Source organism: Empidonax traillii, unplaced genomic scaffold (genome assembly GCF_003031625.1).
Source record: "Empidonax traillii isolate 1590-97213 ecotype Southwest subspecies unplaced genomic scaffold, ASM303162v1 scaffold1379:size164548, whole genome shotgun sequence".
NCBI lineage: Eukaryota > Metazoa > Chordata > Aves > Passeriformes > Tyrannidae > Empidonax > Empidonax traillii.
The window spans coordinates 65,361-82,248 of record NW_020956572.1 but is presented as its reverse complement, the minus strand read 5'-3'; the positions used below and the strand labels follow the sequence as shown (position 1 = coordinate 82,248).

At 60.6% G+C, this 16,888-nt stretch overlaps 2 protein-coding genes across 6 annotated transcripts in view; one reads left to right on the top strand and one right to left on the bottom strand.

Moving 5' to 3' along the window:
- The window catches only part of RHOBTB2 (Rho related BTB domain containing 2), a 16,284-nt gene extending 6,900 nt beyond the window's left edge, over nucleotides 1-9,384 (top strand). For 3 of the 5 annotated variants that reach the window (XM_027906949.1, XM_027906950.1, XM_027906952.1), the window contains 9 exons: nucleotides 3,244-3,445; nucleotides 3,556-3,659; nucleotides 3,774-3,959; nucleotides 4,048-5,072; nucleotides 5,936-6,054; nucleotides 6,144-6,294; nucleotides 6,400-6,488; nucleotides 6,681-6,786; nucleotides 6,885-7,123. In XM_027906949.1, the coding sequence (XP_027762750.1) occupies nucleotides 3,244-3,445; nucleotides 3,556-3,659; nucleotides 3,774-3,959; nucleotides 4,048-5,072; nucleotides 5,936-6,054; nucleotides 6,144-6,294; nucleotides 6,400-6,488; nucleotides 6,681-6,786; nucleotides 6,885-7,123 (2,221 nt within the window). Of the gene's footprint in view, nucleotides 1-58; nucleotides 198-3,243; nucleotides 3,446-3,555; nucleotides 3,660-3,773; nucleotides 3,960-4,047; nucleotides 5,073-5,935; nucleotides 6,055-6,143; nucleotides 6,295-6,399; nucleotides 6,489-6,680; nucleotides 6,787-6,884 lie in introns of those variants that run through there. The other 2 variants (XM_027906953.1, XM_027906951.1) reach the window with 2 other exon arrangements.
- Nucleotides 9,385-10,603: 1,219 nt separating this feature from the next.
- On the bottom strand, nucleotides 10,604-12,907 carry LOC114069860 (tumor necrosis factor receptor superfamily member 10B-like). The gene is made up of 7 exons (XM_027906954.1): nucleotides 12,667-12,907; nucleotides 12,438-12,552; nucleotides 12,271-12,356; nucleotides 12,095-12,172; nucleotides 11,592-11,776; nucleotides 11,057-11,432; nucleotides 10,604-10,968 (listed from the first exon to the last, which is right to left on the bottom strand). Exons 1-7 carry the CDS (start codon nucleotides 12,905-12,907, stop codon nucleotides 10,661-10,663), a joined length of 1,389 nt encoding a protein of 462 aa, XP_027762755.1. The 3' UTR covers nucleotides 10,604-10,660.
- Between the last annotated feature and the right edge of the window lie 3,981 nt (nucleotides 12,908-16,888).

Sequence of the window (16,888 nt, the reverse complement as noted above, 5' to 3'; positions counted from 1 at the left end):
CGCGCAGCGCAGCGGGCCGCGGATGCGGAGATCGGGGCGGCCCGGCCGCCGCCATGGGCCCCCGCGCCCCCGGCCCTGAGCCGCGAAGCGCGGCCCCGAGCCGTGCCCAGCCGAGCCGCGCAACCTGCGCCGTGGCCATGTCCGGAGGGGCGAGCCCGGCCCCGGCCCCTGGGAGCCGCCGCTTCGTCTGTGTTGGTGTAAGTACCGGGAGGGGAAGGGGGGGGTGGAGGATAAAAACCACCCCGAGCGCTTCCGCCCCGCGTCTCCCGCTCCGCCTCCGCGCATCCTGCCCGGCCCGGCCCGGTGCGGGGCGCGGGGGGCAGCGAGGGCCCGGCCCCTTCGCCCTGCACCCACCGCCGCCTGGCAGTGCCCCGCGCCCCCGGGCCGGGCTCTCCGTGCACCCCCGGGACTCCTTGCGATGCCTCGCACCCCCGATCCCGGGTGCTTCCCGTGCCCCTTGCAATGCCCCACTCCCGCTCCCGATGCTCTCCAGCCCCCTTGCGATGTCCCGCACCCCCCGATCCGGGTGCTCCCAGCACCCCTGAGCCCCCTTGCAGTGCTCCACACCCCCGGCCTAGGTCCTCCTCCGTCTCCTTGCAACGTCCTGCACCCCCGATTTGGCTGCTCCGAGCACCCCTGAGACCCCTGCCCCGCACGCCCGGCCTGGCCCCTCCCCAGACCCTTTGCAATGCCCCGCACCCGCAGTCCGGGTGCTCCGCCGTCCCTTTCCAAAGCCCCGCACTCCGTTACCGGTTCTCCCCGACCTCTTTGCAGTGTTCCTGCTGCTCCTCGGCCCCTTCCACAGCCCCGCGCCCCAAATCCCGGTGCTCCCCCACCCGCCGCATCCCCCGGCCCCGGCCGTGCTGCAGCCCCGCTCGGGGCCCCGCTCCCGCACCGCCTCCCGCCGCGGCCTCCACAGCCCCGGCTGCCTCCGGGCCCCGTTTCTCCCGCACCCCGCGGCTGCCGGGGAGGTTCACGGGAGGTGCCGCGTTTTTTTTGAGCATCGCTACCGTTTTGGGGCAGTTACCGCCCGTCCCCCCGCTCCCCTCACCGGTTTGGGGGGTTCTCCTGCCCTGGCGAGGTGCGGGATGGTGGATTTTTAGCCGGGGAGTTGCTAAGCGACAGCTCCCGGGGTGATGGTGCAGTTGCCTTGGCAACCGCAGGCTGGGAGCCTGGAAGGAGCAATTTTGGGGTTCTCCTTGGGGAAGGGTGGGTGTGAATTGGGTGCCTGTGGTTTGGGTGAGGGGCTGCTGGCCAAAGCAGCCCTGCTCCCTGGGAAAGAGCTTTTCCTTAGGGGGGAACTCTGGTGTCTTGGCATCTCAGGTTGTTTCTTGCTCTCCGGAGGGTTTCAGAGACATCCCTGGGAGAGAGGGGATGGTGGGGAAGGTGGGGAGGGGGCTGCAGCTGAAATTGCCCCTGTGAAAGCCTCAGCCCCTCCCTGGGGTGGTTTTGTGGGTGGGGGACTGTGAGCCCCCCCTGTGGGGCCAACAGAGCTCCCCAGTGTGTTTCTGCTTTCCTGAGAACCCCCATTTTGTGCCCGTTGCTGTCCCACCATCCCCCTCCTCATCACGGGCACCGATCCCGGTAGGACTCAGCCCCGAATTCCCCTGGGGCACCAGACTTTCCCAGCAGGCTCCCAAGTCCCCTGCGCTCGGCTTGGGGGTGGGCCGAGCTCCCCATCCCAGCTGCCAACCATGGTTGTCATTCCACGTGCCTTCCCCCACCTTCCAAATGAGCTCAGCCGACTTGGGAGCACGGCTGGGCCTAAAAATAACCACAGCGAAGGTCCCTGAGCACTAACAACCCCACACACATACCCTGGAGATCTCCTGGATCTCCTGGTCCTACGGAGCAAAGCTGATCCCCGGGAGCAGCAGGGGGCTGGGGACAGCAGTGGAGGGCAATGTGTGGGATGGGAACGGATTCCGAGTGGGGCTAAGGGGGAAGAGGACCACCTGCCCTGATTTCTTCTCGCATGCTGAGCGCAAGGAGGCTGCTGTTCCTGGTTTTCAGTGCCCTCTGGGATGCGTTCCCCGCATCCCAAAGGGTGGAACGCTGGTGACAACTACTCAGAGAAGTTCTGCCTCGGGGACCAGCGCCCGCTGGCACCCAAAGCAACCTGGGATTTGTGCCACCTGCCTTTGCCTGCACCTGCCCACGGGGCCCGTGGCTCCATCCTGCGCGGTGCCCAGCCCTCCCCCGTGCCGCTGGCATGTCCAGGTGTGCCCGGGAGGGGGAGGAGGTGCACGGAGGGAGGGAGGGAGGGAGGGAGGTGCTAACATTGGGAAGTCCTTGCCGGGCTCGGGGAGCCGCGGCCGTGGTCCCGCGTGCAGGGCTCGGTTGCCACGGTTACCGGGTATTTTCGCTCACTGCGCCGGTGGTTTATTATAGAAGCTCAGGAGGCTGGTGCCAGGAGGGAGCGACAAGGGGGAAGAGATCTGCAGCTTTGGGAAGTTCAGAGCCGTTGGGATGGGGGGGCTTTTATTTTTCTGTCAGTCTCCCCCTTCCCTCGACCTCCTCCATGTCAAACCCTGCCCTGATGAGTTTAATCCTGGCTGGTTTGGACTCTGTGAACGGGCAAGGGATGGCACACCTGGGTGCTTCACACCATCCTCAGGGCACCCATGGCACCAACCTCCCTCTCTGGAGTGTTGGGGTCACAACTGTGTGATGCTGGGAGCCTTCCCTGTCCTGACGGCTGCTGAGCCTCTGGGAAACATGAGAAGTTTCTTCTCTGCTGGTCTTAGCTGGGAGCAAATACCTGCTCTGGGAACGGGGTGGGGAAAGAGGGGCAGGTCAGTGTGCTCCCCCTGAGACTGGCAGTGCACTCGCTCGGGCAGATCTGGAAGCTTCTCCTGCAAATACTGGAGAAGGAGAGAAGGAAAAGGAGGGAGGGAGGGGGGAAAAAAAAAAAAAAAAAAAAAAGAAGAAGCCTCATCTCACATGAACAAGCATGAGCCGGAGAGCGGGAGGGAGGAGGGCGGACTCGAGCGCAGGGCATGTGTCTGACGGCACAGCAACGCACGCTGCCACGAGAACATGAAATTTTAAAGGGGACTGGCGGGGAGTGTGAGCCAGGGAGGGCTGGGAGGCTGCTGCAGAGCTCCTCTGGCCTGAGAGGGAGCGAGAGTATCCCTTTGTCCCCCTCTGGCATCCTGACCCGTCTGCAGACAGCCCTCCCGGCGTGTCTTGGGTGTATCTGCCAACGCCACCCACCCCCCCTTCCCCGTTCCCCCCCTGCAGGTCCCAATTAATGGATTCTGACATGGATTATGAGAGGCCAAACGTAGAAACTATCAAGTGCGTCGTGGTCGGGGACAACGCGGTGGGCAAGACCCGACTCATCTGCGCCCGCGCCTGCAACGCCACGCTGACCCAGTACCAGCTCCTCGCCACCCACGTGCCCACGGTGTGGGCCATCGACCAGTACCGCGTCTGCCAGGAGGTGAGGGCTGCTCGTGGATAACCCCCCCGGGGAACCCCGAGGAGGTGGAGAGCCGGGAATAGCTCCTCCGTGCCCTGCTTGAGCTGGACGGTGTTTCCGTTTTCCCGCAGGTGCTGGAGCGCTCCCGGGATGTGGTAGACGATGTCAGCGTCTCCTTGCGGCTCTGGGACACCTTTGGTGACCACCACAAGGACAGGCGCTTTGCCTACGGCAGGTAGGGAGAGGGCAGAGCCTCGTGCTGCCCCCGGGCAGGGCAGGGCAGGGCAGGGAGGGAAGGGCAGAGCCAAGGCGCGGAGAGCTGCACCCTGACCCCGCTCTCTCCTCACAGGTCCGACGTCGTGGTCCTGTGCTTCTCCATCGCCAACCCCAACTCCCTGCACCACGTGAAGACCATGTGGTACCCGGAGATCAAGCACTTCTGCCCCCGCGCGCCCGTCATCCTGGTGGGCTGCCAGCTCGACCTGCGCTACGCCGACCTGGAGGCCGTCAACCGGGCGCGGCGCCCCTTGGCCAGGTGGGACCCCCGGGGCCCTGGAGGTGCCCTTGCCCTGCTCGGCGCTTTCCCCTCCTCTGAAGGGTTCCTCATCTCCCCTGTTTTTCAGGCCGATCAAACCTAACGAGATCCTGCCCCCGGAGAAGGGGAGGGAGGTCGCCAAGGAGCTGGGGATCCCCTACTACGAGACGAGCGTGGTGGCCCAGTTTGGCGTCAAGGACGTCTTTGACAACGCCATCCGCGCCGCCCTCATCTCCCGCCGCCACCTGCAGTTCTGGAAGTCCCACCTCCGCAACGTGCAGAGGCCTCTTCTCCAAGCCCCCTTCCTGCCCCCCAAGCCCCCTCCGCCCATCATCATCGTCCCGGACCCCCCTTCCAACAACGAGGAGCGTCCAGCCCACCTCCTGGAGGACCCCCTGTGCGCGGACGTCATCCTGGTGCTGCAAGAGAAGATCAAAATCTACGCACACAAGATCTACCTCTCCACCTCCTCCTCCAAGTTCTACGACCTGTTCCTCATGGACCTGAGCGAGGAGGACCAGCAGGGCGCCGCGGGGCACGGCTTCGGGGCGGCCGTCACCGCGGCCGCCGAGCGGATGCTGCACCAGGAGGAGAGGCACCACGGGCGGGATTTCCTCCTCAGGGCCGCCAGCTTCGATATCTGCGAGAGCACCGAGGAGGCCGGCTCCGGCCAGCGCAAACCGTGCCTTAGAGCCTCCACCAGTGACGGCATCCTGCGGGGCAACCGCTACGAGAACGGGGAGCGCGGGCTGCGGCGGGGCAGGAACCTCTCCTCGTGGAGCCGGGCTTTCACCAGCATCCAGGAGGAGATGGCCGAAGACCCGCTGACCTACAAGTCCAAGCTGATGGTGGTGGTGAAGATGGACGCTTCCATCCAGCCGGGCCCCTTCCGGGCCGTGCTGAAGTACCTGTACACGGGGGAGCTGGATGAGAACGAGCGGGACCTCATGCACATCGCCCACATCGCCGAGCTGCTGGAGGTCTTCGACCTCCGGATGATGGTGGCCAACATCCTCAACAACGAGGCGTTCATGAACCAGGAGATCACCAAAGCCTTCCACGTCCGGAGGACCAACCGGGTGAAGGAATGCCTGGCCAAGGGGACTTTCTCAGGTACGACCCCAGGGACCCTGTTTCCCCGTGGTTGGGGGGGCTCTGAGGGGTGGATGGGGGGCTCCTGGGTTTGCCCCACGCGTGAACGGCCGTGCCGTGGGTCAACAGGTGTTTACTCTCTTCCCCCGGGGTTTCTGGTCACACTTTGCTTTTCTGGGACTTTTTACTGCTGCTTTTTTTTCCCAAGAAAGTGAGTGTAAGGGCCCTTCCCCTGGGTTTCCTGCTCCCCAGCCAGTCCGGCACCTCTGTTTATTTACGGAAGAGCGGCAAAGGCGACTTCCTTCCCTCCCAGCCCGGATTTTGCACGGGGTCATCTGATTTATCAGGAGCAAGTGCCCTTAGCAGAATTTCCCCGGCTTTCCACTGAGCACCACGAGCCACCAGCACGGGGTGACATCCCAGGGGGATGTGAATGTCCCAGCCTCCCTCCGGCTGGGTTTGTTTCGTGAAGATGGATCCTGACGTGGTCAGGCTGTCACTGTGAGGGGACAGCTGTGTCCTGGCCCGTGGCACACCCCTGGGAGAAGCCGTGGAGAGCAGAGGAGGGGGGGCAGGAGTTCCCCAGTGTCCTTCCCAGTTCTCCAAGGACTCAAACTTGGGCGAGACGTTTGCTTCCTTTGCTTTCAAATGTGTTGCGGAATGACCTGGGAAAATCCCTCAGAGCAGCCTGAGCACTGCTGGGGCTCAGGGAAGCCCTCTGAGCTGGTGGGGGAAGCTGGAAAAAGGATGGGAGATTTTTAAAGGAAGAATATAGGATGTGCCAGGCTCCGCCCCTTTCCTGGTGCGAGACACTTTGTGGCAGGGGGTGGCTGAGCCCCGGGTGATGGAGGCAGTCCTGGTAGCATCGCTCTGCTTGTCCCCAGATGTCACCTTCGTGCTGGATGACGGTGCTATCAGTGCCCACAAGCCCCTGCTCATCTCCAGCTGCGACTGGATGGCCGCGATGTTCGGTGGCCCCTTCGTGGAGAGCTCCACCAACGAGGTGAGGAGGGGTCCTGGGGCTGTCCTGGGAGGCAGGTGGGCACGGCCAGGAGGTGACACCTCATATGTGTGTGTGTGTGTGTCTCGCAGGTGGCACTTCCTCACACCAGCAAGAGCTGCATGCGGGCGGTGCTGGAGTACCTGTACACGGGGCAGTTCAGCTCCAGCCCCGACCTCGACGACATGAAGCTCATCATCCTCGCCAACCGCCTCTGCCTGCCGCACCTGGTGGCTCTCACAGGTGAGCCCGGGGGGCTGTGGCAGGGCGGTGACCCCTCTGTCCCCGAGCTAGGGTGGGTGTGTCCCCCTGGCCCCCCTGTGACCCCATGTGTGTCCCCCCCAACAGAGCAGTACACGGTCACTGGCTTGATGGAGGCGGCCCAGATGATGGTGGACATCGACGGGGATGTGCTCGTGTTCCTGGAGCTGGCTCAGGTAGGACAGAACCCCGGTGCTGGCAGGGCTGGGGAGGCACGAGGTGCTGGGTGGTGAGGTCTGGTGGCTGTTGGAGGGGGGATGATGCTGCCCTGGCAGAGGGGACAAGCTTGGCTGTCGGTGGAGGAATAGGGTGAATCCCTCCTGCTGTCCACACCTGGGGGCTCTGATGTGGGGCTCCATCTCCTGCAGTTCCACTGCGCCTACCAGCTCGCCGACTGGTGCCTCCATCACATCTGCACCAACTACAACAACGTCTGCCGCAAGTTCCCCCGGGACATGAAGGCCATGTCGGGAGGTCAGTGGGAGTCAGGGTGGGATGGTGGGGATGGGGGGGGATCCTGATGGTCCTGGCACTGCCCTCACCCTCCTGCTCCTCCCACCATCTCCCTGCAGAGAACCAGGAGTACTTTGAGAAGCACCGCTGGCCGCCGGTGTGGTACCTGAAGGAGGAGGATCACTACCAGCGGGCGAAGAAGGAGCGGGAGAAGGAAGACTACCTCCACCTCAAACGGCAGCCCAAGAGGCGGTGGCTCTTCTGGAACGCCTCCTCCTCCCCTTCTTCCTCTCCTTCATCGTCGGCAGCCACAGCCTCCTCTTCGTCCTCCTCCTCCTCCTCCTCAGCTGTGGTTTGAAAGCCCGTCCTTGCCCTGGCTCCAGCATCCCTGGGAGGAGACGGGGAGGAGGAGGAGGAGGAGGAGGAGGAGGAGGAGGAGGAGGAGGAGGAGGAGGAAGCAGGGGGTGACCTGCCCCAGCGCCAGGCGTGCAGCAGACGCCGCGGGCCAAAGCCCCCGAGGAGATTGGTGGCCACGGGGGTCTGTCCCTGCTGGGGGGGCTCAGGGCCAGCCCCTGGTGCTCCTGGAGCCCTGCTCTCCCCGCGCCGCCGTGCCAGCGCCGCAGGACTGGCAGAGCCCGAGCAGCAGGAGAAACTCATGTTTACAGGAGCACGAGGGCTGTGTTGTGCTTTTATTTTGGATTTTTTCTTTTTTTTTGTTGTTGTCGTTTTGTTTGTTTGGAACATCAGCAGCATGAGGAAGGAGAAGAAGAAGTAATGCATCCTGCTTCCACTTTGATTTGTAACCAGAAGCTGTTGGGATATGGTTTGTGTGTCTGATGGCACCCAGAGCCACTGTGGGGGTCCTACCACCCCCTTTGACTCACAGCAGGATCAGGCACAGTGCAGGGGACCCTGGTCCCCAAATGCCTCCAGGCACTGCAGCATATTCCCCTACAAGTGGGGTCCCTAATTCAGGGTGTGGAGGGGACTGGAGTCCTCTCCTCCCCATTCTTTTTGTTTTAAAAGGAAAACTTAAAGCAAAAAAAACAAACAAAAAAAACCCCAAGCCGATCCCAAACCCACTCCCCCATCCTGCCACAGCAGAAACCAACCCCAGGCCCTCGGCTTGGGCTTTTAGCCTGGAAGGCTCCATTGGAATAAATGGTATTTTCAAAGCCCAGCGTGGTCCCTGTGTGTGTGGGAGGGAGCGCCTGGACACAGCACATCCTTGTGCCCTGCTTGGGGTGACACCAGCACCCCCCTTCCAGCGCTCCCAGGACGGACAGGGACAGGGCAGCACTGCAGGATCCATCCATCCATCAAAACCCCTGGCACAAGGGGAGGTGGCTTTCCCATCAGACTAACTCTGCGTGTCCTACCCCTGTCCCTGCAGGTCCACAGCCCCAGGGCTTTGCAGGGCTGTCAGGAAGGACCCAAACCCTCGGCTTGCCCTCCCCAGCTGGGATGGGGAAGAGCCCGTCCCTGGCAGAGGCTGCAGCTGGAGGGAGCACATGGGGACGCTCCCGGTGTGTCCCCTCCCACTCCACCTTGCTCCTCTTCCCAGCTGGCCTCGAAGAGCACCTTGGAGCCTCTCATTCCGCATGCTCCCATGGATGCAGGAGCGAGGTGGCAGCTCCAGCGAGCTCACCCGGGGTGTTCTCACCCTCTGCAGCCCCAACGAGCAGGTAGGACCATGAGTTTCTTTCCCTTTCCACTCGGGGCGCCCGGTCCTGCGTGTCCCCCCCAGGCCAGGCCCCGTGTCCCAGCCCTCCATCCTGCATGTGCCTGGCTCTGCAGGAGCTCCCTGCCCAGGTTTGCATGCTCGGCAGGCACGAGGGGCTGCCCAGGACAGGCCCTTGGGCACGAACCCTCCCGGCAGGGCTCCTGCTTTTTGCACCCGCCCCAGCGCTGCTGATAAACCCCCACTGCAGTGCAGGGGCTGGTGGGCAGCCCCAGGGGCTTTTTTTGGGGCCAGCAGAGCCCTCTTCTCACTTAAAGCACTGCATGGATTTGCCACACAGCTATTGCAGCACACAGAGCCCTGGCTGGGTGGAGCTGGAGCAGCTCCAGCCCGGGGTCAGCGTTTCGTGGCCCCCCCCTTGGCCCTGGGGGTCCCACCCCCTGCACGGGGGACAGACTTCACCCTCCTATTCTTGCAGGGAGCAAAGAGCACAGGACTCATGGTGTAGGGGTAAAGGCAGAGGCCAGGTTGGCTGCTGAGGGCTTTTTCCCCAGCAGAAGCGTCGCTGGCAGGGAGCATTCCCAGTGGGATGCACGAATTCCATGGGCTGGGTCCTTGGCACCACAGGGAGCAGCTGCTGAGCATCTGGTCCAGCTCCTTTGGTGCCCACTGAAACCCTGGCAGAGCACAGGGTGTGTGGAGGGGGGGGGGAGGGAAATAAAACCAGATGAGAAATCAGGAGGATTTTTTTTTTTTTAAAAAAAAGTTAATTCTTCCTTCATAAAGAGAAATGTAAAAACTGGATATAAACAAACTGGCTGGGCCAGAGCTCTGTATAAACACACACAACCATGCATACCAAAATACCGATATTTTTATATTAAAATTTTAAGTTAAGACATGTAAACAGTTGGTAAATAAATACATAAACACACAAATCCTACTCGTCTCCATGTGGTTTTTTCAGTGGCACCAAGCAGGGGAGAAGGGGGGGGAGCAGGAGGGGTGAGTGATGGGCAGCAAAGGGCAGCCCTAGGCTGCTCCCACCACTCTGGGGAAGGTCCTGATGGACTGGGCTGTACTGGGGTGGCAGCACATCTAGCCAGCTCAAGTAATCCAGTAGTTTTTCCAGCTAAGTTGTCCCTGAGCTATGTGTGAGAGGGGAAGTGCTTGAGAAGCAACCCATGCAGCTGGGGGATGGATGGCAGGTACCCACGGTCACTCTCAGACCTTCAGTGCATTCACCTTTCCACGCTGCCTGGAGACACAGGGACTGCAAAGCCACCCCACAGCCAAGGGAACGGAACTAAACTGCCCTCAGCAGGTCCAGGGAGGTGATTTCCTCTCTACTCAGCTCTGGTGAGACCCCACCTGCAGCTCTGGGGTCTCCAGCATCAGAAGGATGTGGAGCTGCTGGAGTAAGTCCAGAGGCCCCAGAGATGCTCCAGTGGCTGGAGCCCCTCTGCTCTGGAGCCAGGCTGGGAGAGATGGGGGGGCTCACCTGGAGAAGAGAAGCCTCCAGGGAGACCTGAGAGCCCCTTCCAGGCTTAAAGGGGCTCCAGAAGAGCTGGAGAGGGACTGGGGACAAGAGCCTGGAGTAACAGGACATGGGAATGGCTTCATTCTGAAGGAGGGTCCAATTAGATGAAATATTGGGAAGAACCTTTTTCAAATGAAGACGTGGTTAAACACTGGCACATGTTACCCAGAAAGGTGGTGGCTGCCCCATCCCTAGAAACATTCAAGGTCAAGGCTAGACAGGGCTTGGAGCTACCTGGTCTAGTGGAAGATGTCCCTTCTCGTGGCAGGGGGGTTGGACTAGATGATCCCTGCACTGTCCCTTTTCTTAGGCTACCCCAGTGATTGTAGTGCAAGTAAATCGTTCTCTCCCCCCACTCCAAGTCCACTTTCAAACTGGTTCCCAACAGCAAGCAGAACCATTAATGTAACTGAACTCAAAACACAACTTAGTCAACAGAAACTAACCAGTGAACGATTCAGTGCAACCAAGGAAGCACTTGGAAATTCTAAGGAAGCACCGACAGCGAGCCTGGACCTGCACCAGGGAGAGGACCACGAAGTTCGTACTTCCCCAGAGGATCAGCTCCTCTTGGCTCAATTGAAGTCTACAACGGCTTCTAAGAGAGAAGAGCCATGGCAGAGCTAAAAACAGCTAAAATTCATGTGTCCTGCGAGGTATTTCATGGCTTCAGGTCAAGGAACGGAGGCGCAGGACCCGCCTTGCTCTTCGGCTCCTGCGGGTTTAAATAATCCCCTCCTGAGCAGTTCAGAGGAGATGTCGTCTGCAATCCCACTGAGACCGAGCTGGTCCAGGGTCTCCAGCAGCGTGTTCACAGAGGCCTTGGACCCCTCCCTCTCCAGCCACTTGTTGAGCATTTCATAGAAGGAGTCCTGGGCCCGGTCTAAGGGCAGATCGTTCTCCTGCACATCGAGGCTCCGGCCGAATTTCTTCCAGTAGCTGTAGTTGATTCCAGCAAAGATGTAGAAAGTGCCTCTCAGCGCTGGAGGGGGAAGGGGAAAGCTCAGAGAATGGGGCAGAAATCCCACCCCCTCTGCCCCCCAGCACATCCACTGGGCCCCAGCACTTACCCGGAATGGGCTCTTTCCCTGTCTGTGGAACCAGATCCCTCCTGGGTCTCTCCCTGGGACAGGGGGCTCTCTGCAGCATCACCTGCAATGGCAGTGTCTGTAGCACCCACCAAGCCCTGGCACAAAAGCTATCCCCAAGCCCCCCCAGTGCAGGGACTGGAGACCCTCTCCCTCTCTCCAGGGGTTCTTGGGGCAGGACACCCCCCTCCACCCCCAGGACATCCCGGTTTCCTGGCTCTGGGCTGGCAGCAGGCCACGAGCAGGGAGAGCTGCCTCGTGGGGTCCTGGCCAGGGAGAGGAGAGCTGTTTGCTCAGCAGCAGCCTTAAACCCACAGAGGGCTCTGGCAGTTGACTGCAGCGAGCAGGTTTTGCAGCTCTGAACACAGAATAAGGACAGGAGACCCCTCATGACCTCCCTGTGGACACCATGGTCCAGCCCTGGACTCCCCCCAAAGCTGATGAGCCTGGGGAAGGCAGAGGGAAGCATGAGAGCTTGTCCAAGCAGGGCAGGGCAGGGCAGAGGGTCACTCTGTACCGGGGACTCCACGGGGAGCGGCTGGTCCCGCGAGCGCTGCTCGTTGAGGTCGTTGTCCTGTGTCCCCACGTTCACCCTCCTGTACCATCTCAGCTTTTGCGTCAGGTAGTTCTGTGGCAGGAGAGAAGCACGGATGGTGTCAGGATTCCAGCTGCAGCCATCTGCCCTGCCATGGCCTGGTCCCTCTACCACATCCCAGCAGGAGTGAGACTCATCCCCCTGCTCCTCCAGCCTCCCCAGGAGCTGCAGGTCAAGTGGGGAGCAGAGGGGAGGGATGACCTCACTCCAGCCCCACAAACAGAGCCACCACCCCGCTGCCATCCCAGCAGCTCACCTTCAAACTGGAGGATTTCGTGCTCAGGCTTCTCCCCTTCCCTGGAAGATGGAAACAATGCTGTGACCCCTCTTTCCCCAGGTAGGTCCCTCTTCCCACCCAGCCCATGCCACTGCAGAGCCCCCAGGCAAGGCAAGTGCTCTGGGGGACCCCTGTTCCCACTGCTCACCTGGGCAACAGGAGAGGTACTTACAGATGAGAAGCACAATAATCACCAGGATCACCACCCCGATGATAATCCAGACGTCTAAAGCACAAAAAAACAGGGGTGTGGGAGCTGCTCCCAGTCCCCTCAGCAGCAGCTCCCACCTCCATCCCCCAGCCCATCCTCCCTCCTCTACTTACAGAAGAGGTCGGTGCCCTTGGCAGGACCACACTGCAGATCCCTGTAAGGAGTGCAGGGAGACAGCACCATCTGCCCCTCGGGACACCTGGGAAAGGGGGAGACAGGGCAGGCTCAGCAGCCGGAGCCGAGCTGCCCGCACGGACCCACCGCGGCCCCCCCAGCTCACCGGGGCTGGCACTTCTCGCACATCTCGCAGGGCAGGTCCGGGTCGCAGAAGGTGCCCTCCTTGCAGGCACACTCCGTGTTCCTGGTGGCCTGGCAGGGACTCAGCTCCACCTGATCTGTGGGCGACAGCAGACGTGGCTCTGTGCCGGCTCCTCAACCACCCCGAGCTCCCAGCCACCCCCTGGGGACACCATCAGCCAGCGCTGCCCCCTTCCCCCAGCAGCTTGTACCTTCCCTGCACTTCCGACACTCATAGCAGGAGTGGAAGACGTTGGGGTACTCCATGAACTCCTCCCTCTTGCAGGGCGAACACTCGCTGGAGCCGTTCGGTTCTGTGCAGAAATCTGCAAGGTGGGTGCCTGCGGGGGGAAAGGGCAGCTCTGAGCACACAGGGCAGGGAGGAGGTGTCTGAGCAGAGAGGGGGGTGATTTGCCAGCTGGGTGGCCAAGAAGGGCGCCTGGCCTGTATCATAGCCAGCGTGACCGGCAGGAGCAGGGCAGGGATTGCCCCCCTGTGCTGGCACTGCTGGGGCACCTCGAGGGCTGGGTCATGGGGAGAGGGACATTGAGGGCCTGGGGCATGTCCAGGGAAGGGTCTGGAGCACCAGGAGCTGCTGAGGGAGCTGGAGGGGGCTCAGCCTGGAGAAAAGGAGCACCTGCTGCCCCTCACAAAGAGCAAGGCCCCGCTGGGCTCTGCCAGCAGGAACACAACGAGGCTACACGTGGAGGGATCGCTGTGACACCATCCTACCTGCGGGACATGGCTGGCAATTGAGACCCTTCTCTTGCACGTAGTACAAATCTGTCCCTCCCCTGCTTGGCTCTGAGGGATCCAAATGGTCCCTTCTGCTCAGCGCTGCTGCATCAGTTCCAAAAGCAGCTCTCTGTCAAAAAATGCAGAACAACCTGGGTTAGAAACCACTCCAAGTGCATGGGGAGGGGAAGAAAGAGAAGGGCCAGAGCTGCTGTGGCCAATGTGCTCGGGTGAAGTGGGAGAGGAGCTCTGGGACAGCGTGACTAAACCTTGGTGCAGGCAAAGGGCACCTCCCCTACACCAGGGGGGTGTTTCCTTGGCAAATCGTTGGCAGGGGGATTCCCCCGTGCCAGGTTATCAGCAAGGCAAAGCCTCCCTAGCGCTTCCTTAGGATTACACCAGAACCCCTTTTCCTTCCCCAATTTCTGAGCGCGCCAACCGAGCCCCGAATTCAAGGGAAGGGCAGGGAAGAGGAACAGGTTTGTGGGAGGAAACCGGCCCCGTGTCAAGGCTGGTAGGTGGCTCCTGCGCCCACAAGGCTGCTGGAGGCTCCCAGGGGACAGCACTGCCTGTTCCTGGGTTGTTATCCCTGTTATCCTGCTGCGGATCAGGAACACAACAGCCACGTTTCCGCCGGCTCTGCCCGCCCTTTCTGCCGGCTCAGCTCTTCCTGCCCTGGTTGGGTCGCTCCAGCTGCAGGAGGACAACCCTCAGCGTCTGGGAGGCCTTTAGGGTACCCTAAATGTCCCCTAATCCTAACCCAAGGCGGGGACGATGCCCTTGGCCTCTCAGCCAGCACAGAGCTGCTCCACGGGCATCAAGGGGTATGAACCTGCCCCCACCTCCAGCCTTCACCCCTCTCCCGTGTGCAGGAATGACATATCACGACAGTGACAGCCTGCAAGAGGCACTTTCCCCTTCCCCCCTGCAACAGGGAGCACAAAATCTGCCTCTTCCAGCAAATATTTCTCCCGTGAGTCAGAAGTTGCCTGCAAAGGCAGAACAATAGAGACGCCAGTCCTGGTCCTGGCCTGTCCCCTGCGTCACCAGCCCCCACAGCAACAGCTCAGCTCGGCTCTTGATCCCTCACCTCCGCCCCGGACGCTTCCCACACTTGGACAGGGAGAAGGGGGAGTGCCAAAACCAGCCCCAGCGGGTCAGGTAGTCATGGGGCTGCAGAGGGTGATCCACAACCAGCACCACTGAGAGCAGCCTGGCCACGGGCAGGACGACAGAGCTCCACCAGCACCACGGCACAGAGCTCCAGAGCCCCAGCCAACCCGGGAACGGGGCCATCTCCAGCCCCAGCCTTGGAGGGATCAAATCCACGTCCCTCCAGCAGCTTCTGGCGCTGTGTCTGAGTTACAGGGGCCAGGATCAGTTTGTCACTGCGTGGGTATAACCAAAAGTGTGTATTCTACCCCCTCTCTGCCATTTCGGATGGATCATTTGCAGCAGCTGCCTGGGACACACCTGGCACCTCAGGCTGCCAAGCTGGGTGTTAAAGAACTCTGCCAGGAGTGTTTCACTGTCTTCCCACTAATGAGTCAGCTGTGATAACTCCCCTCAGGGGAGGCAGCAGCACCTTCATCCTCCAGCCTGAGGAGGCATCTCTGCTAAAGGGCCATACTGGACTGGCATAGCAGGCAGCTGCAATACCCAGACCACCAAAGATTCCAAAAATATCTCACAACTCAAAGAGTTAAATCACCCACTGGTAAACTCCCCACCCTGGACATTCCCACCTGAAACTGGGCATATATAATCTCAGGGTTTTGGGACTTCTGGCACCAGAACTCCAACAGGACTGCCACTCTTGACCAGCCTGTGATCATCACTCCAACAGGACTCTGACCATCACCAGGACCAACAGGTTTTCCTTTTCTTTTACTTTGCACCCGGGGGGGGCCACGTGGTGCTAAGCACAGGGGTTGATAAAAACCATCCTGTTCCTGTCCCAGGGTGCTGGGTGATACATCTGTTTTGAGGTTTAAAATCAGTTTTTCTCTGTATCATTGTATTTATTGTAATCTTTTTAGTAAATTGTAACTCCTGACTTGTGATCTCTCTTGAGCTGGGTTCATTTCTCCCACCACTTTGCTTGGTTGAGCAGCTCCAGCCACAAGCAGCTCTCAGGCCTTCACCCATTCTGGTGGGTGGAAGTGAAGGGACAACCTGTCCCACTTCCACGCTGCCTCCACGGGGAAAAAATAATATCTTTTCTTCCCCCCTTGAACTCTGCCAGGCTGTGAGGGTGGTCACAGCAACAAGGCAGTGTCATCTGCTGTCTGGAAAGGCCCCCTAGACACGGGATTTCATTGCTTTACTTGTTGTAAGAGCAACAAGTGCTCGATAAGGTTATCAGCCCCCAGCACCTTGCTGCCCTGACCAACCCATGGGGGAGAAACCAGCCACGGGCAAGACACAACAGAACTCGGGAGAATTCAGTTTTCACCCACAGTAAACAACCCAGGAAAACCACGTTGCCTTGAGGCGCAGGAATCACCAAGCACAGGAATCCTCAATACCCCCCACCAGTCTCTTCCTTCTGGATGATCAGGCTCTGAAAAGCATCAGGCTTTGAACTTTGCCTTCCCCCATCCCCCACTTTTCTCCTGAAGCGATCCCTGCAGCAGAGGACAGGACCCCCCTGGCTGAACTCCTGAGCATCACTGAACATCCACAAAGCATTAACCCACAGCCCCTGACGGCAGCAAGGCAGGCCCAGGGACAAAAGATGTGCCAGGCCCTCACGAGAGACACGTCTGCTCCAAGGGCACAGGTTTGACTGACGCAGGGATTTTCCCCTGGACTTCCCCCAATGGAATGTGAGCTCCCGGGATCACAGACGCCGATATCCACCCGCTCATCCTCCCCCCCCCTTCCCCGGGACAGGCCGTGGTCCAGGTCCAGCATGATGCAACAAAGGCCACATGGCCACAAGTGTCGTATGATCACCCCTCCTCATCAGCTCCCCTCCCCTTTTATTAAAAAAAGGGGATAGAAAGTTAAAAAAGAAAAAAAAAAAAGAGCGTGCCCGTAGCTGATGGGTTTGGTAAGGCCTGACTTCATGCAGCCAATCCAAATAAACTCTGAGAAACAGTACAGGAAAGGAACTGGATGATCAGTTGATTCTCCTTAAAAACCTGTTCCGGGCAGTGGTGCCCTCAGTGGGAACAATTCCAGCGCGGGAGCAGCTCCCACGTGTCCACTGGACTCCCTCATTGGAACGGGAATACAGGCCAGCCCCGGGATCAAACTCGGGGCAGTCTGATCACCCCCTGACTCCAGGTGAGAACAGAGTTTAGGCATTTCAGCAGCAGCAACGCGCAATCCATATGTGAGGGAATTTGATATGCGCAAATGGGATTTTCCACCTTGAAACAGCGGCGGTGCCGAGGGCTTGGACATCACTTGGGCAAGTTGGAGAGGCAGCATTCCTGCCCCGGGCAGCCCAGAGCCGCCCGCACCCGATGCGGGGAAACATCCCGGGATGGTGAACGGCACAAGGCTCGGGAGCGCAGGGTGGAAATCCCCTCTCCTCCCGCTCCGGCAGCCACCTCCGAGTGGCAGCGCCAGGACTGCGTGCCCTCCGCTGCCCCGCACGGCTGAAATCACCCTCTTCTCGTTCCCCCTCCCCGGCCTCAGCCTCACACCTCCCCTGTGCCCTGCACGCCCCCGAACCTGCTCAGGTGAACC

Bases quoted from the DNA above. Each gene is read 5' to 3' on its own strand.
- LOC114069860 (XM_027906954.1), bottom strand. From the start codon at position 12,907: ATGATACAGGCCAGGCGCCCTTCTTGGCCACCCAGCTGGCAAATCACC. The intron at 12,553-12,666 runs GTACAAGCTGCT...TGTCGCCCACAG, and splicing joins GTGTCGGAAGTGCAGGGAAG to ATCAGGTGGAGCTGAGTCCC. The intron at 12,173-12,270 runs GTAAGTAGAGGA...TTTGTGCTTTAG, and splicing joins CAAGGGCACCGACCTCTTCT to ACGTCTGGATTATCATCGGG.